At 42.3% G+C, this 17,138-nt stretch overlaps 1 protein-coding gene across 1 annotated transcript in view; it reads left to right on the forward strand.

Annotated features, from left to right (window-relative positions):
- PPM1H (protein phosphatase, Mg2+/Mn2+ dependent 1H) overlaps nt 1–17,138 on the forward strand; it is a 223,599-nt gene that overhangs the window by 140,630 nt on the left and 65,831 nt on the right. The window contains exon 4 of the mRNA XM_030548855.1: nt 2,132–2,244. Within this exon, the coding sequence (XP_030404715.1) occupies nt 2,132–2,244 (113 nt within the window). The remainder of the gene's footprint in view (nt 1–2,131; nt 2,245–17,138) is intronic.

Here is a 17,138-nt window from a genome sequence, read left to right on the forward strand (position 1 = left end):
CAGCAGCCAGCTATAACAATTGGGATATTTTTCAAACAGCCAGAGGCATATTCAACTGTCATTTGGCACCCACAGAGCCTGTAGTTGAAGCACTCCCTTGCAGCTGTACAGGGCTTCATGAACCACAGGAGTAAGGGATCACTATTGGCGTTTCAACATCCTCAGTTTTAGTCCTCCGGTCTGGAAAGAGAGTCCCTGCTTGCAACTTTCTGAACAAGCCTGTTCACCTTCCCTGACCAGCCCATGTTGATGTTGGTAAAACATCCCCAGTGAGCCACCGCTGCTTCCAGTACCACACAAAAGAAGCCTTTTCTGTTAATGTACTCTGTGGCAAGGTGGTCTGGTGCCAAAATAGGGATGTGTGTGCCATCTACTGCCCCAGCACAGTACGGGAACTCCCGTTACTGCAAAACCGTTCACTATGTTCTGCACGTTGCCCAGAGTGTCAGTCCTTTGTAGCAAGATATGATTAATGGCCCTGGACACTTGCATCACAGCAACCTTCACGGTGGTTTTCCCAAGTCCAGTTGATTCCTGACTGATTGGTAGCAATCTGATGTTACAAACTTCCACACAGTGATCACCATCTTGCTTCTCCACTGTCAGTGCAGCTCTTGTTATGATGTCACTGAGGGCAGGCAGATCCGGAAACGTGGCCTTGCACATCCAACAGTTCTGCAGCCACTCCTTGTCATCCTTAACCTGCATGACAATGTGGACTCACCAGTCAATGCTTGTTTCTTAGGTCCAGAACCGGTGCTCCACCATATTCAGCTGCTCTGTGAACGCAGCCAACAACCTTGAATTATTTTTTTCTGTGTCCCACAGCAATCTAGCCTCTAAGGAATCGTCATGTCCTCCATGGCTCCTCTGGCGACACTGCAAATACTGCAGGATCAGACGTCCCTTACTTGCAACACTCCTCACAGTAGTAAAGAGCTGTGCAGAATCCATGCTGCTTCTCACTCAAATGGCATGCACACAGGTTTTGGGGCTTTAGAAAGAGACGGGAAACCTTATGCGATGGAGAAAACTGCATTATGGAATGTTGAAATCATGTTTCCAGGCACCCCTGTGCAACTTGTTTGCCCCCATGAGGTATTGCAAACCCTTTCCAAAACACCCTGCACTAGTTGGTGGCAGGTTGCACAGTGGGATAGCTATTCACAGGTGCACTGCTCTCAGCGCTTATATGGATGCAAGTAAGTGAGGAGGTGCACTGCTGGCACGAGGAGTGTAGTGTGGACACGCAAAAGTGATTTTAAATTACTGTGGTGTCTGTACATCAAAATAACTTATGTCAACATAATTTTGTAATGTAGACATACTCTCTGAAAAATCAGGCTCATTGTAGTAATCCCTCTTTTGCATTACAACAAATACTTTTGAAGTCATCTTATTAAAACGAAATAAAACAAATGCTGTCTTCCGTACAGTCCCAAAGCATGTGCATGACAAACTGAAAATGGGTAAGGAAACAGACATTGATTTCAGATTTTAAAAGGATCATTATAAAAAACCAGGGAATAAAACTTTTTTAACATACTTGGAAATGTCTTGAAAATTCACTGTAAGGGTTGAAATTATTTTGATGGTTAAAAATTTCTGCTCCCTTTGAAATACTCTGTAGCTTGCTAAAAATGCAAAAATTCAAAGGGGTGGGATACTGACTTGTCTATGGAACAGATGATATAAAATAGGCATTTTTAGTATATGTATGTGTGTATGTCTCTGACAAAAGACTGTAAGATTTGATTTCTTTTGGGTTTTCTTCCTCAACTTTGATTTGTAGGCAGTAGCAGAAATTGTGAATGTAACCGAAACCAGAGTGTAATTCAAATATTAGTCAGAGGATGGCCTCCTTGAGTAGCACTGCACTTGGTTCTGCTGTGCCTTGCACGATATTAGCCAGGTTACTTTATCCATGGAGCAAACAGGATTGGGCCCTATGTACATTGCTCTTAGATGTTCCATTTGTTTCCCTGAATATACAGTTGTGGCAGCAACAAGTAAACAAACTCAACAGGACTTTTGGTTTAGGAATAAGAATACGTAAGGTTTTAATGAAAATCATCTCTTCCTAAATTCCAATTGCAGAGCTATTTTATAAACTCTCTTCTGTCTTCCTTAGGATTTACAAATAGAGCGAGAGAGGACTGTTTACAATATATCTGGTGGCTGCACAGCCCTTGTTGTTGTGTATATGCTGGGGAAGCTCTACGTGGCAAATGCTGGTGACAGTAGGTAAGCAAAGCGGATCTCTAGGGTTTTTTGCCTAAAAATAATAATTTCCTTTGCAACAGGCAATTTGCAGAGTAGCTCAATGGGGCCCTGCTCCTTGATTGGAATGCATCTCAATTCAAATAAGAGCAGCAATAATATGCCTTACTGTTTCTATGGAACAGTTGCAATAAGTATTTAATAGAAACTAAAACTAACATAAGCCCACTATTCAGGTAAGAGTGATGTTTAGAGAAGCTGAATTTTCTGCTGGTCCCTTATTAACAGTTTCTAAATGACTCAATGGCTCTTGTGCAGTGTCCAAGTGAAAATTCGTTTACTGTGTGTTCTAGTGGAAGACTTTTATTAACCACTGTTTTGAAATAGTCCTGTGTTTGTTTATAAGAATTGAAAGAACTGTTTGAACTGGAAGTTGCCGTTGTCCCCCAGCCTAGTCTTGGAGGATCTCATAGCTAATCTTTGATGGGTTCAGAGCTAGTCAATTATGACAGATTTGGTTAGTGCTTTTGTAACTGGGCATATGAACAGGCTAGGATAGAATTAAATAAATAAATCCTGATTCAGATATTCACCTACCGCTCAGACTGAAACTTGATGGACTCTTCGGAAGTTCAGGTCATTTAGCTAACCTCTTTTATTTAATAATGATGATTATGACAGAATGTTGGCCACTGGAAATATCACAGAGAAAAAGCTGTTTTTCGTCTTCTGAGTCAGTCAAAACCAGGAACATACTGGAACACTCTCTCTCTTTTTCCTCCCCACGCGACCCCCAGAGAGAGAGAGAGACTGTTCTTCTAGATTTCCAGTCTTTTTGCTGTTTGTGCAGCAGCCCTGTCATATTGGGAAAGAACAAGCTGAGAAAAGTAGAGAGGAGGGGAAGGCTGTTCTCTGGGCGGTATGGAGCAAGACTTCATAAGCCTGAGAAGGGGAGTAGGCAGCCTTAATATTAAACAGAAAACCATTAAAAGAAGAAAAATGTATCTGTATACTTGTGTGTCCACACGCATGCTTGTGAGTATATATTTTTCACAATTTCATTGTGTGCATGTATTGACTAAGATAGTGAGAAAACAGCTGTAGTGCTGTTCAGAAGCTTTAGATTTTTGAGGGGGCAGCAGGCCCAAAACTCACAGCTAGCGAGAGTAATCTCTTGTGCACACCATCCCAGTTCTCTGCATGCCAGTGCTGATTTTTCTTGATGTTTGTAGACACGCATTGAATTAGGAACAAGGTATTGCATACTTTCCTTTTGAACTACTCATTAATTTCATCTTAACAAAAGACACTAAAAGGTGAAGCTCAAATCCCCCTTGGACACACAGCATCAGGCCAAGGTGAAAGTGAACCAGGGGTGACAGTAAGCCAGTACAGGCCAGTACGGCACACAGGTAAAAAGTGGCCGCCAGTACCAGCTCGTGTCCAGCTGCCGCTTTTGCACCCCCCCGTCAGCAGCCCTGCTTAAAGCGCTGCCGCAGCTTTAACATTGTTGCCCTTTTGTCCCCCCCAGCCAACGTACTGGTAAGTCTTCAGCTTTACTTTCACCCCTGAGGTGAACAAATAAGTTACATGCACATACGCACTACATCACACTGATACTAAAGTTAAACAGTCCTCAGAAATACTAGCTGCGTCATTCTTTGTGTCTCTTGCCTTGTATTCAGAACAATCACAGCTGGTTTCTGCCAGCTCTATAGATAAGAAATTGGATTGCTGACTTTTCCATTGAGCTGGCTAAATTAGAGGAGAAGTTACAGTGTTGTCTTTTACAATCTGAACATAAGTCTCCTCATCTTCAGCACTTCTAAGGCGTTGGCTACACTCACACTTGACAGCGCTGCAACTGGGGTGTGAAAAAACACCCCCCTGAGCGCTGCAAGATACAGCGCTGTAAAGCGTCAGTGTAATCAGGGCAGCAGCGCTGGGAGCGCGGCTCCCAGCGCTGCACGCTACACCCATAAGGGATGTGGTTTACATGCAGCGCTGGGAGAGCTCTCTCTCCCAGCGCTTCCACTCTGACTACACTCACACTTCAAAGCGCTGCCACGGCAGCGCTCCTGCAGCGCTGCTGGGGCAGCGCTTTGAAATTCCAAATGTAGCCATGCCCTTAGCGCTGTTCACACAATACACGTTCAGACTTAGGAGCAACTGGGATTCTCAGTCTTAACATAGTAACTACAGTCTATGCACCAGCTCCTTTTAGATCTTGCTTCCAGGATTAAATTTCTCTAGGCAGACTACAGACACAAGGCATCCTTTTTAATCACCCTAGTAAAGCTCACAAGACACTATCCTGAATTCAGCTTCTGTCACTTCAGCTAATCACTCAATCAGATGGGAGAATTCTCCCTTCTGCATGACTAAAGGAGTATGATTAGAGAGTAGCAGTCATTGACTATGTCATATGTGATCTTATTGCAGAGGGCACAGATTGTTCTGGAACAGGTACCTTGATATGGTAAAACCCTGTATGACTGCCCCTAAAAGTTTTTTGAGGTGTTTTTTGCTCTGCAGTGATTTAAATTTTGTACCATCAATCCCAAACGTTAAGTGTTTGGAAAGAAGAGAGCACTCATCACAGGGTATACTGCCTGTGTATCTTTCTCATCAAGACCTGAGTGAGAACAGGCTACAGCCTCAAAACCTTCTTTATGAAGGAGGCCTAGGTGGTTCTTGGAACTGAGTAGAATTGTTCTATTGCGGTGGGAGGTGCTCTGGGTGTTAGTTACACAATGCCAAAAGGATCTTCTGGAATAAGCCTAAGTCTTCAGATCCAGCGGAGGACAATATGAGATGTTCTGGTTCAAAATCTTGGAAGTGAGGTTTTTGATTATTCACTTGAGTTGAGTTACTGAGAATTCTGATGGATCTGAGTGCCCTTGGAATCCCTCCAAAGTCCATGCTCAGAAGAAGAAGAAGCATAGGAATAGAGAGGGAACTAATTGAGCTACTGGGATAATCAGAGAAATGGAGAACTTGCCTTATGAAAGGAGATTTAAGGATCTTAACTTGTCTAGCCTAACAAAATAAAGGCTGAGGGGAGATATGGTTGCTCTCTATAAATACATCAGAGGGAGATACACCAGGGAGGAAGAGGAGATACTTAAGTTAAGGATCAATGCTGGCACAAGAACAAATGGTTGTAAACTGGCCATCAACAAGTTAAGCTAGAAACCTTCATCTAATTTGAAGTGTATCAGAGAACTGAAGTTCTAGAACAGCCTTCCCAGGGGAGTACTTGGGACAAAAAAACTAATTTGTTTCAAGACTCGGTTTGATAAGTTTAGGAAGGGGATAGTATAGTGAGATTGCTACCGTGGCAGATGGCCCATGCATCCCTGTCTGCTATTAGCAAATATGTCCAATGGCCAGAGATGGGACACTAGATGGGGAGGGTTCTGGGTTACTACAGAAAATTCTTTCTCAGGTGTCTGGTGAGTGGGTCTTGTTTACATTTTTGAGGTCTTAACAGTTTGCCATACTTGGAGTGGGGAAGGAATTTTCCTCCAGATCAGATTGACAGAGACCTTGGAGGGTTTTCAACTTCCTCTGCAGCATGGGTCATTTGCAGGTTTAAACTAGTGTAAATGGTGGATTTTCTGTAATTTGAAGTCTTCGCATCAGGATTTGAGGGCTTCAGTAACTCAGCCAGAGGTTGTGGGTCTGTTACAGGAGTAGGTGGTTGAAGTTCTGTGGCTTGCAATGTGCAGGAGGTTAGACTAAATTATCATGATTGTTCCTTCTAGCATTAAAGTCTATGAGTCTAATAGCAATCATAAGTCTGATGGACTGAGTTGAGTTGTTGCCAATCATACATCAGTGCATGCTACCTCCTTGGATCCCAAGGTTCCATAGAGTGAATAGGGCCTTTTAAAATCATTGGCAGTTGGATCTTCTATTGTGAAGGCCCCACTGGCACAGATAGGTTTGTTGTGCTGAGTAATGGGTAGTGGCCTTTTCAGAACCTAGAGAGGGAGTGCTCTTTGACTGGCTAGGTATCTCTTGCATCCAGTTCTAGATCTTTGACAACTGAACAAGTACCACCAACAAAGTTCTGCAAGGTTTTTGCTGGAAAAGTTCATTGCTGCTTTAAAATCTCTAGACTGAGTTGAGTGTCTCAAGTACCTGATGCCTACTTCTAACCCTCTGCAAGGTAGAAGTAAGAATACCAGGTTCAAGTCAGGTGCCAGTCACCAAGATGGCAGCAGCTGAGAGTCTGCCTGCCTATTGCCAGGAACTTCAGGCATATCCACATAGGGACAATTGGACATAATTTGTCACATAGCTAGTAAAAATACTGGTTCTCCATTGGCTTACACCTTGGTGATCATTTTGGCCTATAGAAAGTGGGCACAAAATTCTACTAAATCAGAATAGTTGTTGTTCTCACCCACTTTGCAACTCCTTTTGAACAAGTATGAGTGACTGCAATGAAAAGGGGAACAGTGAAATTGTAAACGAAAAGGGTAGGCTTACCAAATGTAAGTGGGAGACTTTTCTTTCCTGGGTGCTACATCTACATTGTGTAATTCTCTCAAGAGAAAAGAGATTCCTCACTACTTCCAGAAGGAACCACATACATACCAAGTTTCAGTGGGGTAGCCTTGATAGTCTGTATCAGTATAAACAGTGAGGAGTCCTTGTGGCTCCTTAGAGACTTAACATATTTATTTGGGCATAAGCTTTCATGGGCTGTAACTCACTTCAGATGTATGAAGTGGAAAATACAGTTAGCAGGTATAAATATACAGCATATGAAAAGATGGGAGTTGACTTACCAAATGCGGGGTCAGTGCTAACGAGACCAATTCAATTAGGGTGGATGTGGCCCATTCCCAACAGATGACAAGAAGTGGGTTATGGCCCACGAAAGCTTATACCCAAATAAATTTGTTAGTCTCTCTAAGGTGCCACAAGAACTCCTCGTTGTTTATACGTACCAAGATAGATCTAATTTGTACGAGCAGCAAAAAGTCTTGTGGTACCTTATAGACTAACAGACGTTTTGGAGCATGAGCTTTTGTGGGTGAATACCCACTTCGTCGAATGCATGTAGTGGAAATTTCCAGGGGCAGGTATATAAGCAAGCAAGAAGCAGGCTAGAAATAACGAGGTTAGTTCAATCAGGGAGGATGAGGCCCTCTTCTAGCAGCTGAGGTGTGAAAACCAAGGGAGGAGAAACTGCTTTTGTAGTTGGCAAGCCATTCACAGTCTTTGTTTAATCCTGAGCTGATGGTGTCAAACTTGCAGATGAACTGAAGCTCAGCAGTTTCTCTTTGAACTCTGATCCTGAAGATTTTTTGCTGCAGGATGGCCACCTTAAGGTCTGCTATTGTGTGGCCAGGGAGGTTGAAGTGTTCTCCTACAGGTTTTTGTATATTGCCATTCCTAATATCTGATTTGTGTCCGTTTATCATTTTCCATAGCGGCTGTCCAGTTTGGCCAATGTACATAGCAGAGGGGCATTGCTGGCATATGATGGCATATATTACATTGGTGGACGTGCAGGTGAATGAACCGGTGATGGTGTGGCTGATCTGGTTAGGTCCTGTGATGGTGTCGCTGGTGTGGATATGTGGTCAGAGTTGGCATCAAGGTTTGTTGCATGCATTGGTTCCTGAGTTAGAATTACTGTGGTGCAGTTACTGGTGAGAATATGCTTAAGGTTGGCAGGTTGTCTGTGGTCAAGGACTGGCCTGCCACCCAAGGCCTATGAAAGTGTGGGATCGTTGTCCAGGATGGGTTGTAGATCCCTGATGATGCGTTGGAGGGGTTTTGGCTGGGGACTGTATGTGATGGCCAGTGGAGTCCTGTTGGTTTCTTTCTTGGGTTTGTCTTGCAGTAGGAGGCTTCTGGGTACATGTCTGGCTCAGTTGACCTGTTTCCTTATTTTCTCGTGCGGGTATTGTAGTTTTGAGAATGCTTGGTAGAGATTTTGTAGGTGTTGGTGTCTGAGGGGTTAGAGCAGGTACGGTTGTACCTCAGTGCTTGGCTGTAGACAATGGATCGTGTGGTGTGCCCGGGATGGAAGCTGGAGGCATGAAGGTAGGCATAGCGGTCAGTAGGTTTTCGGTATAGGGTGGTGGTAATGTGACCATCAGTTATTTGCACCGTGGTGTCTAGGAAGTGGACCTCTCGTGTACTGTAGATTGGTCCAGGTTGAGGTTGATGGTGGGGTGGAAGCTGTTGAAATCGTGGTGGAATTTTTCCAGAGTCTCCTTCCCATGGGTCCAGATGATGAAGATGTCATCAATGTATCGTAGATAGAAAAGGGGCGTGAGTGGATGAGAGCTGAGGAAGCGTTGTTCCAGGTCGGCCATAAAAATATTGGCATATTGTCGGCCATGTGGGTGCCCATAGCGGTGCCACTGATCTGGAGATATATATTGCCATCAAATTTGACATAGTTGTCAAGGATAAAGGCACAAAGCTCAGCAACCAGTTTTGCTGTGGCATCATCAGGGATACTGTTCCTGACAGCTTGTATTCCATCTGTGTGTGGGATGTTTGTGTAGAGAGCCTCTACATCCATAGTGGCTAGGATGGTGTTTTCTGGAAGGTCACCAATGCATTGTAGTTTCCTCAGGAAATCAGTGGTGTCACGGAGATAGCTGGGAGTGCTGGTAGCATAGGGTCTGAGTAGAGTCCATATATATTCAGACAGTCCTTCAGTGAGAGTGCCAATGCCCGAGATGATGGGGCGTCCAGGATTTCCAGGCTTGTGGATCTTGTGTAGTAGATAGAATAACCCTGGTCGGGGCTTTAAGGGTATGTTGATTTGTTTCAGTGTTAGTGTAGGGAGTGTCCTGAGTAGATGGTGCAGTTTCTTAGTGTATTCCTCAGTGGGATCTGAGGGAAGTGGCCTGTAGAATTTGGTATTGGAGAGTTGTCTGGCAGCCTTGTTTTGGTAGTCAGACCTGTTCATGATGACAACAGCACCTCCTTTATCAGCGTCTTTGATAATGTCAGGGTGGTTTCTGAGGCTGTGGATGGCATTGCGTTCCGCACAACTCTAGGTTATGAGGCAAGTGATGTTGTTTTTCCACAATTTCTGCCTGTGCACATCAGCCGAAGCATTCTATGTATAGGTCCAGACTGTACAGACTCTCTTGTCCTGAAATAGACCTAGACTTGAAATTCAGTGCAATTTCAAAACAGCAGGGGTTGACAAAGGTAGGTTTTAAAAGGCTTTCTGGTATCATAGAAACCAAGTATATGAGGGAAACTCTTACTATCACAAGGAAAATAAGGAAAGAGTAAGCGTGAGACTTGAAGAATAATAATGGGGTGTGTGCAGTGCTAACTATACCTCGGAGTTATGTCTGTGGTATTCAGTTTAACCACTAAAGCTTCTCAAATCTAATCATTTCATGCCATGTACCCTGGCACTGTTGTGGAGCAGCTGTCCCTTTGTAGTTGATATGTAATTACATCATGAAAAGACTTTAATTATCATATTACTAAATTACCAGCAGGCAGTCCTCTGGTACAGCCCTAGCTCACTTCTGCATGGACTACTAGGCTTACCCAAGCTGAACATTTTCAGTTGAGTATGGAAGGGAGGGAAACTGTGCTAATTCTAGGTTTTGTGATGTATTCTCATTGAGCATGATGTTGTGGCCTTAGCAGATAATGCTAATTTTAATGATATAATTAATTTTTTGCTAACCAAGGAGTCACAGTTCTACAGTAACAGAACACGATATAGGCATCCTACTAAAAATGAGGTGACATCTTCACAGTCTGATAAACTACTCAGAAAGCCACTTCCGCTCTCTAATTGGTGGGCCTGGTCATTCTTAGATTCTGTCATAAATATACCTTCTTGTACAGTGAAAATCTATATCTGAACCTTGGCCAAAGATTTTTAATGTGTCTTTCTCTCTAAGCTAAACATCAGCCTGCTTGGCACACTGTCTCCTCCATGGGGGAAGGGAAAATGAAAAGAGAGTCTTTCAGTGCTTTCCTTTTAAAAGTACAGGTCCCAAGGTCAAGCCATCTATTTGGTTCCCTTCAAACATTGTGTAAAATGAGTGCTGGCAGGAAGGATATTCACCAACTTTCATGCAAAGTTATCTGGGTAGCTGACTGCAGCACTATTGGTCTTGTATTCAATAAATAAAGTTTGAGACCAATATAAACTGAATCTATTACACTGCACTTTACTTTGCATACCAGTGTGACGTACACGTTCTATAGTCACCAGACCAGAGTATCTGAATAGCTGCTTTTTAAAAGACAGTATATCTTCACTGCTCACTTAATTCAAATAGAATTATTTAATTGTGTATTGGTAGAGTAACTTCTAATTTTAAAAAAAATGATACAATAAGTCTTGTTAAATTTGTTTTTTCTTCACTTTGGGTTTATTTGTTGCTGTTGCTGTTTTGTTTTTTAAGTCAGTCAGTAGTTTAGCACTAGTAATAGAGGGATAGTTAACCAGGAAATGGACAGATGTTCTTTGATTACTAGCCAATGGCTAACTCAGTGTAACAGTTGCCCAGTATCATTCCGATGACTCTTATGTGATATGAAGAGATTAACCCTCTTTGCCGCAAAAGTTCCTTTAGTTTTCATGGTGGCCCCAGCATGGATCTGCCCATTTTATCAGAGAATGCACGCATCACCATTTTGTGCTGCATTATATACAGTGGTCCTACGAAGTCTTTCAACAGCTGCACTTTTATCACTCCATTGAGAAACACAAGACAAGCTGATTGGTTTCCCCACAAAGTCTCCAACTCTGGCTAATCTGCAAATAGATTCTTGAACTTTTATTATTTGTGTGCAAAAGAAAAGATCAAAGCAAGGGATGAGAATTTCAAAGGCTTTCACAAATTGGAGGGTCATTGGACTTTACTCTGCTTAATCAGATTTTCTTATTGATATTTTATCTTGCTCCCTTCTCCTCACCCCTCCCCGCACATCTATATTTGGAGAGCTTTCTCCTTTTAAAAATGTCAGACAATCTAGATTTTCAGGAAAAAAAAAAGTCTCTCTTCCTTTTTCTAATGTACTTCAGATAGTTAGATGACAGTAACATACCTTGTGTAAAGCAGTTACCCAGTATTCACATTTTGATTAAGAATAATCAGTCTTACCTCTGTTGGAAAATGTGTGTCATATCCACACTTCTAGCCATTCACAAAAGAGGAGAAAAATAAAATAATGAATATTGGTTGAAGTTGAAGCTACCTTCTCCCAATACCAGCTTTGAAGCTCACTGAGTTTCTTCTCCTTTCCCTTCTGAGTCACACCTGCTTTCATTTCATCACTAGTTATTAATAGTCCTCATAAGGGGAGTTCACTTTTAGAGTTAATGATTGTACAAACTAGATGAGAGAGGCAAGGAAATAGCCATGTGGCCACTGGCTGAAGTACAGTGCTATAATGTAAACAGAATTTTTAAAAAGGGAGAATTGAAGGAGCACTATGATTGCACTACTCAGGACAGTTTTAGCAGTATGATTTTTTCCTTATATCTATATGCCTATTTAAAAATCAAGCATGGGGAGGCCATTTGCCTAGGCTTACACTATTTTTGTTTTACTCTTTCAGGTTTATAATTAGGACCCTACCAAATTCACAGCTATGAAAAACACATCACGGACTCTGAAATCTGGTCTTTTGTTTGCTTTTACCCTATACTATATAAATTTCATGGGGAGTCAAACGTTTCTCAAACTGGAGGGCCTGACCAAAAGGGTGTTGCAAGGGAAGTCACAAGGTTATTTTAGGACGGGGTTGCAGTTATTGCCACCCTTACTTTTGCACTACCTTCAGAGCTGGGCAGCCAGAGAGCTGCCGCTCCTGAACAGGCACCCAGCTCTGAAGGCAGTGCCCTGCCAGCAGCAGTTCACAAGTAAAGGTGGCAATGCAATACCATACCATACCACTCTTACTTCTGTGCAGCTGCAGGTAGCAGCTCTGCCTTCAGAGATGGGCTCCCAGCCAGCAGCCACTGCTCTGAAGCCATGCAGCTCTGAAGACAGCACCACCTCCAGCAGCAGCACAGAAGTAAGGGCGGCAGTACCACGACTTCCACTACAATAACCTTGTGACTTCCTCACAACTCATTTTTGGGTCAGGACCCTTAAAATTACAACACAGTGAAATTTCAGATTTAAATATCTGAAATCATGATGTTTATGATTGTTAAAATCCTGTAACCATGAAATTGACCAAAATGGATCATGAATTTGGTAGAGCTCTATTTATAATAGTATTTAAGAAACCTGTAAAATAATCTTATCTTTCCCTTCTGATTTTCTTCATTCCCTATTAGCTAGTCTGGATTTACTTTATCCTTTTCATTAGTCATTAGTCCGCATGAGGGTCTTAATCTTATTTATGTACCACTATAACAACAATAATAATAATAATCAGCAATAATAATCATACTTCCCTTTTTTTGTAAAGCACTTTGGGATCTATGGACTCTCAGAGTGAAGTATCATTATCCCTATTTTACGGGTTAGGAGACTGAGCCTCAGAGAAATTCACTGACTTGCCCAAAGTCACATACTGTGCTGACTCAGCAAAAAATCCACAGAGCGTTTGGAATAGCACCCATGCTGTTACTTAAGTCCTCCTGCACGGGGAGCGGAAGAGATCTAAGCCGTTTATTTTGTTTAAGCCTTTTTCTAATTAGAACCTTAAAATTTCTAGGTGACAAGATTATGCCTTTTCTTTAAAATCTATGGCCATTTAGAATCTTCAGGATGTTCTCTCACTAAGTTCATTATTAAAAATAGTTGTAGGTCCTATTTTGGCCAAACTATTTTTGCCCTTTTTAGATTTTTGAAACTTCCTGGGACCATAACTGAGGTGCAAAGACCACAGAAGATATTGAAATCTTCGGTTGCCTAGTTGGCAACCAGCAACTTCAGCCCATCCAGCTCAAGTGATGTCAGTGCAGTGCAAACTGGGCTGAAACTACCCTTTTAAAACAAAGCTGGTGCTTAAAAATAAATTTGAATCTCTCTCTCTCCTCCAGCTACAGTCTGGTGTGCAGAACGGTCTGTCTTCACTCAGCAGAAAGTCATGGAAATAAATGTACTGTTATTCACACTGGGAACATATAAGCAAATCTTGCATTCCCTCCATTTTTTTCTTTTTGCCTCCCTTGCTTTAGAAGCCTGGCTTGTATGCATGTGGGAGTCACTGATGCTCCCTGTTTTCTCTCTTCTTTGTGCAAGGAGAGGTTAACATTGCAGAAATGTTAAAAAGAACAGCATTTTATCCTGATGAAGCTGTTGGAGGTGATTTCGAATAATACCATAATTGGCTGTCATCCTTTAATGATTACTTTAATTTAAAAGTAAATAAAAGTAGTTGACAAGAAATAAGCCTTTACATTTAGTGATAAAAAAGCAGAGACTTTCCTGATCTCAGTGGACAATGAGTTTGAGAAGACTGGTGCATTATATCTAACTGAGTGACTGCCTACAATGTTCCTTTTTGCAATGAAGAGGCACAGAGGCGTGTGTCAGCAGGTCAGGAGAGTTAAAGAGAAAGAAATTAGGTTTAAAGACAAAGCTGAATGAAAAAGAAGACTAGAGTCCATCCCACGCATGGATTCCTTTGAAGACAAAACAGCCTTCTTACCTCTTCTCCAAAGCTCATTCATTTCTATGAGAGGACTTGTATTACGTTCATAGCCCTCTAGCACAGTGTTTGTGGCATTGCAAACAGCCCTACATACTTGGTAGTTTGTGTAAAATGGGGTCTTCATTCCTGACCGTCCTACCTGCTTTCATATGTGAACTATTGTCATTGCAGGTTACGTGGAAGTGGAGGGTATGTTACTTTTGCAGTAGCCTCTGGGGATAGGCTAGCCACTTTCTGCTTGTTACCAGCTCCCAAAAGGCATGAATTTTCTTGCTTTCTCAGTCATGGGATTTCCCTTTTTTTAGATACATTAGCCACTGTAAATGGAATCACTCCCTATTTATTTATATTGCAGTAGCACAAACTGAGATTGGGTTCCCATTGCATTAACATTGTATATGTACATAGTAGGAGAGAGAATCCATGCCCTGACAAGATAAGACAAATGATGGGAGAAAGGAAGTTTTCTCCCCACTTTATAGTTGGAGAACTGATGCACAGAGAGGTAAACATCATACAGGAAGTCTGTGGCATAGTTGAGAACTGAATCTAGGTCTCCCAATGCAGTGCATTAACCACAAGACTATCCTTCCACCTATGCCTTTTTGACAGATCACACAAAGGATGCTCTTGTGGATTCTTTCTTAATCTTTTCAGAACCAATGCTGAGACATATCAAGTAGGAGAGAGTTTAGAGGGAAGCTTTCCAGATTCACTTGGAGTGTACCTCAAGTCTGTTGAGAACCCTGCTTTGCTGGAAGCCTCTTTCAACTTCTCCTGGCCCTTGGAGTCTACAGGCTTTTCAAGTAACTTAAGCAGTTACAGCTCATCAGCTTCTAGCTAAAATACCTTGAGTCTAATTTCTTAGAGCTTTATTAGAGACAGAGTTTCCTCATCAACTCTGAGTGCATATATGTGCAGGAATCCTAGATGAAAACTCTTTCCATAAGATCAGGCAGATGATATTGCCCAGGCTATAGCCAAGGAGTGGAGACTTCCACTGAGATGAGATGAGATTACTTGTTTAGCTGGGATTGTAGAAAGCCGTGCATTGTTCCCACTGGATCAGTACTTAGTGGTTTCTGTGGTGACTCTCATGTCCCCTTTTACTTTGCATGTAGGTGAGAGGTTTTCTTGTCTGTCTGCAAGGGTACCCTCCATTCCAACCTGTCTACATATTCTATAATCATGCCCTGAAATGTTATACATAGGTGGATCTATACCAACATAGACGTAACTTTTTCAGGTAGTTACATAGAGATCCTTCTAGATTATTCCTTGCTGCTGGATACCCAAACAGAGACAGCAGGAAAAAAACCCCTCACCTTTTTTCCACTTTTAGGTGGCCAGGAAACTATACACCAATGTGAAAGATAAAGACTTGCCCAGTAATCCGATCATTCAGGCTTATTACTATAGGGCACTTGTCATGGGAACTAAAAAAATCAACCAACCAACCAACCAAAACTCTCCCAAAACTGCCAGTTGGTACAATATGTAGCAGCCCACCTCCTAACAAAAGCAATAAGGTTATACCACTATGGTTCTCCTGTCATTTCTCCAGCATACCCAGTAAATAATAAAACATGCTTTAGGTCATGGGCTTGATATTCAAACCTCTCAACAAGCTGTTCTGTGCCAGAGACACACAGTTGTGTATCATTACTGTAACACTGTTGTTGACTTTTACTACTGCTTCTTCTTTCTTGCTACTCCCTTATTCAGAGTCAGCAATTTTTATAGCTTTCTTTCAAAACTCATAATCATCTGTCATGCACATTGGTCACTGAGATATCCAGTCCACTTACCAAGCCTTTGGACTCCCACTTGGTCGTCTTCTGTCCACTATCATTGCAAGAGCCATCCTACTGATATAGTGGTCCTGTATCCAATCAATATGCCCCAATCAACGTAGCCTACCCTCCCTCAACTTGTCTTCAGTAGGAAAAACCTACTTTAGATGACATACAACCTCATTTTGTTTTCTGTCATTGAATGCCCAACCATTTGATGATATCAATATCTTCATTTCTGTGGTGGAGAGTTCTGATTTCTTTTCTTGTGTCTGATCAAGTCTCTGTTCCATATGTTACAATACCTCAATTTACAGTTTATGCACTCAACTTTGTTGGCATATTTTTAATCTCAGAGAATTTGGGTCATTTCCCACAATTTGCACCAAGCAGCTTTGATACAATGCCAGATATCATGCAGGAGAGCACCATTGTCAGCCATCCTATGTATTTAAATTTGTTCAGTCTTCTAAGCTCTCTGCCTCTGAAGTGTGGGCACGATCCCCTCACTCAAAGAAGCTAGACCCTGTATTTAATGCTATCTGCCAGTGTGTTGCTAGTAGTATCGAATCCACAAGGCAATGTACAGATCCAAAACATCTGCTATATGACACAACACCAATGTTGAGTCAACTGAAGTTACAACGAAGCTTTCTTGCCACTGTTAAGCCCCTAACATTGTCACCCAAACAGACAAGGGTTCAATTATGGCAAATAAGTAGAGAACAATCCTATAGCCTGTGCGCTTTGGCATCCACAAGTCAGGCACCTTCCACACAATACAGATTAGCCCTGGTCTATCTCGCATTGCCTTAATTACTCTGCTCTGGAGTTGACTGGTCTAGGGAGGCAGTGATTAGGTGGGACTACATCACTGACCCCAGTACTTGTGGCAGAAAGCCTCAAAATATGAAGCATCTCCTGAAATGCCAGCAGTTTGTGTGGCTGCTCTTCCAGTGACCTGGTGGAGTGAAGTGATGCGGCAATTGCATGGGTGTGGAGGGAAAGCAGTATGAGGACACAAGAAGTAGCAGCAAACCATGGTCCTGCTATTTGTTTTAAGTAATCAAATTGGACAAGGATCAAAGCTGAAGCACGGAGTCCAGCTGAATCTGGACAATCTTTTCCAAGCTGAGATGAACTCCGTCAGAAGAATGGAGAGGAGGGATAGCTCAGTAGTTTGAGCATTGGCCTGCTAAACCCAGGGTTGTGAGTTCAGTCCTTTGAGGAGGCCACTTAGGGATCTGGGGCAAAATCAGTACTTGGTCCTGCTAGTGAAGGCTGGGGGCTGGACTCGATGACCTTTCAGGGTCCCTTCCAGTTCTATGAGATAGGTATACCCCCTGGAGCAGCTTTTGCAATCAAAAGACCAGCAAGACCAACCTGGAGAAGACTCGTCCTGAAGAAGACAAATTCACTATTGGAATCATTTTAAAAATATTTATTAATTGTGAAAGTCAATTTGTGCTGGATAGTATACTTGCAGAGTTGATA

This window comes from Gopherus evgoodei, chromosome 1 (genome assembly GCF_007399415.2).
Source record: "Gopherus evgoodei ecotype Sinaloan lineage chromosome 1, rGopEvg1_v1.p, whole genome shotgun sequence".
Lineage (NCBI taxonomy): Eukaryota > Metazoa > Chordata > Testudines > Testudinidae > Gopherus > Gopherus evgoodei.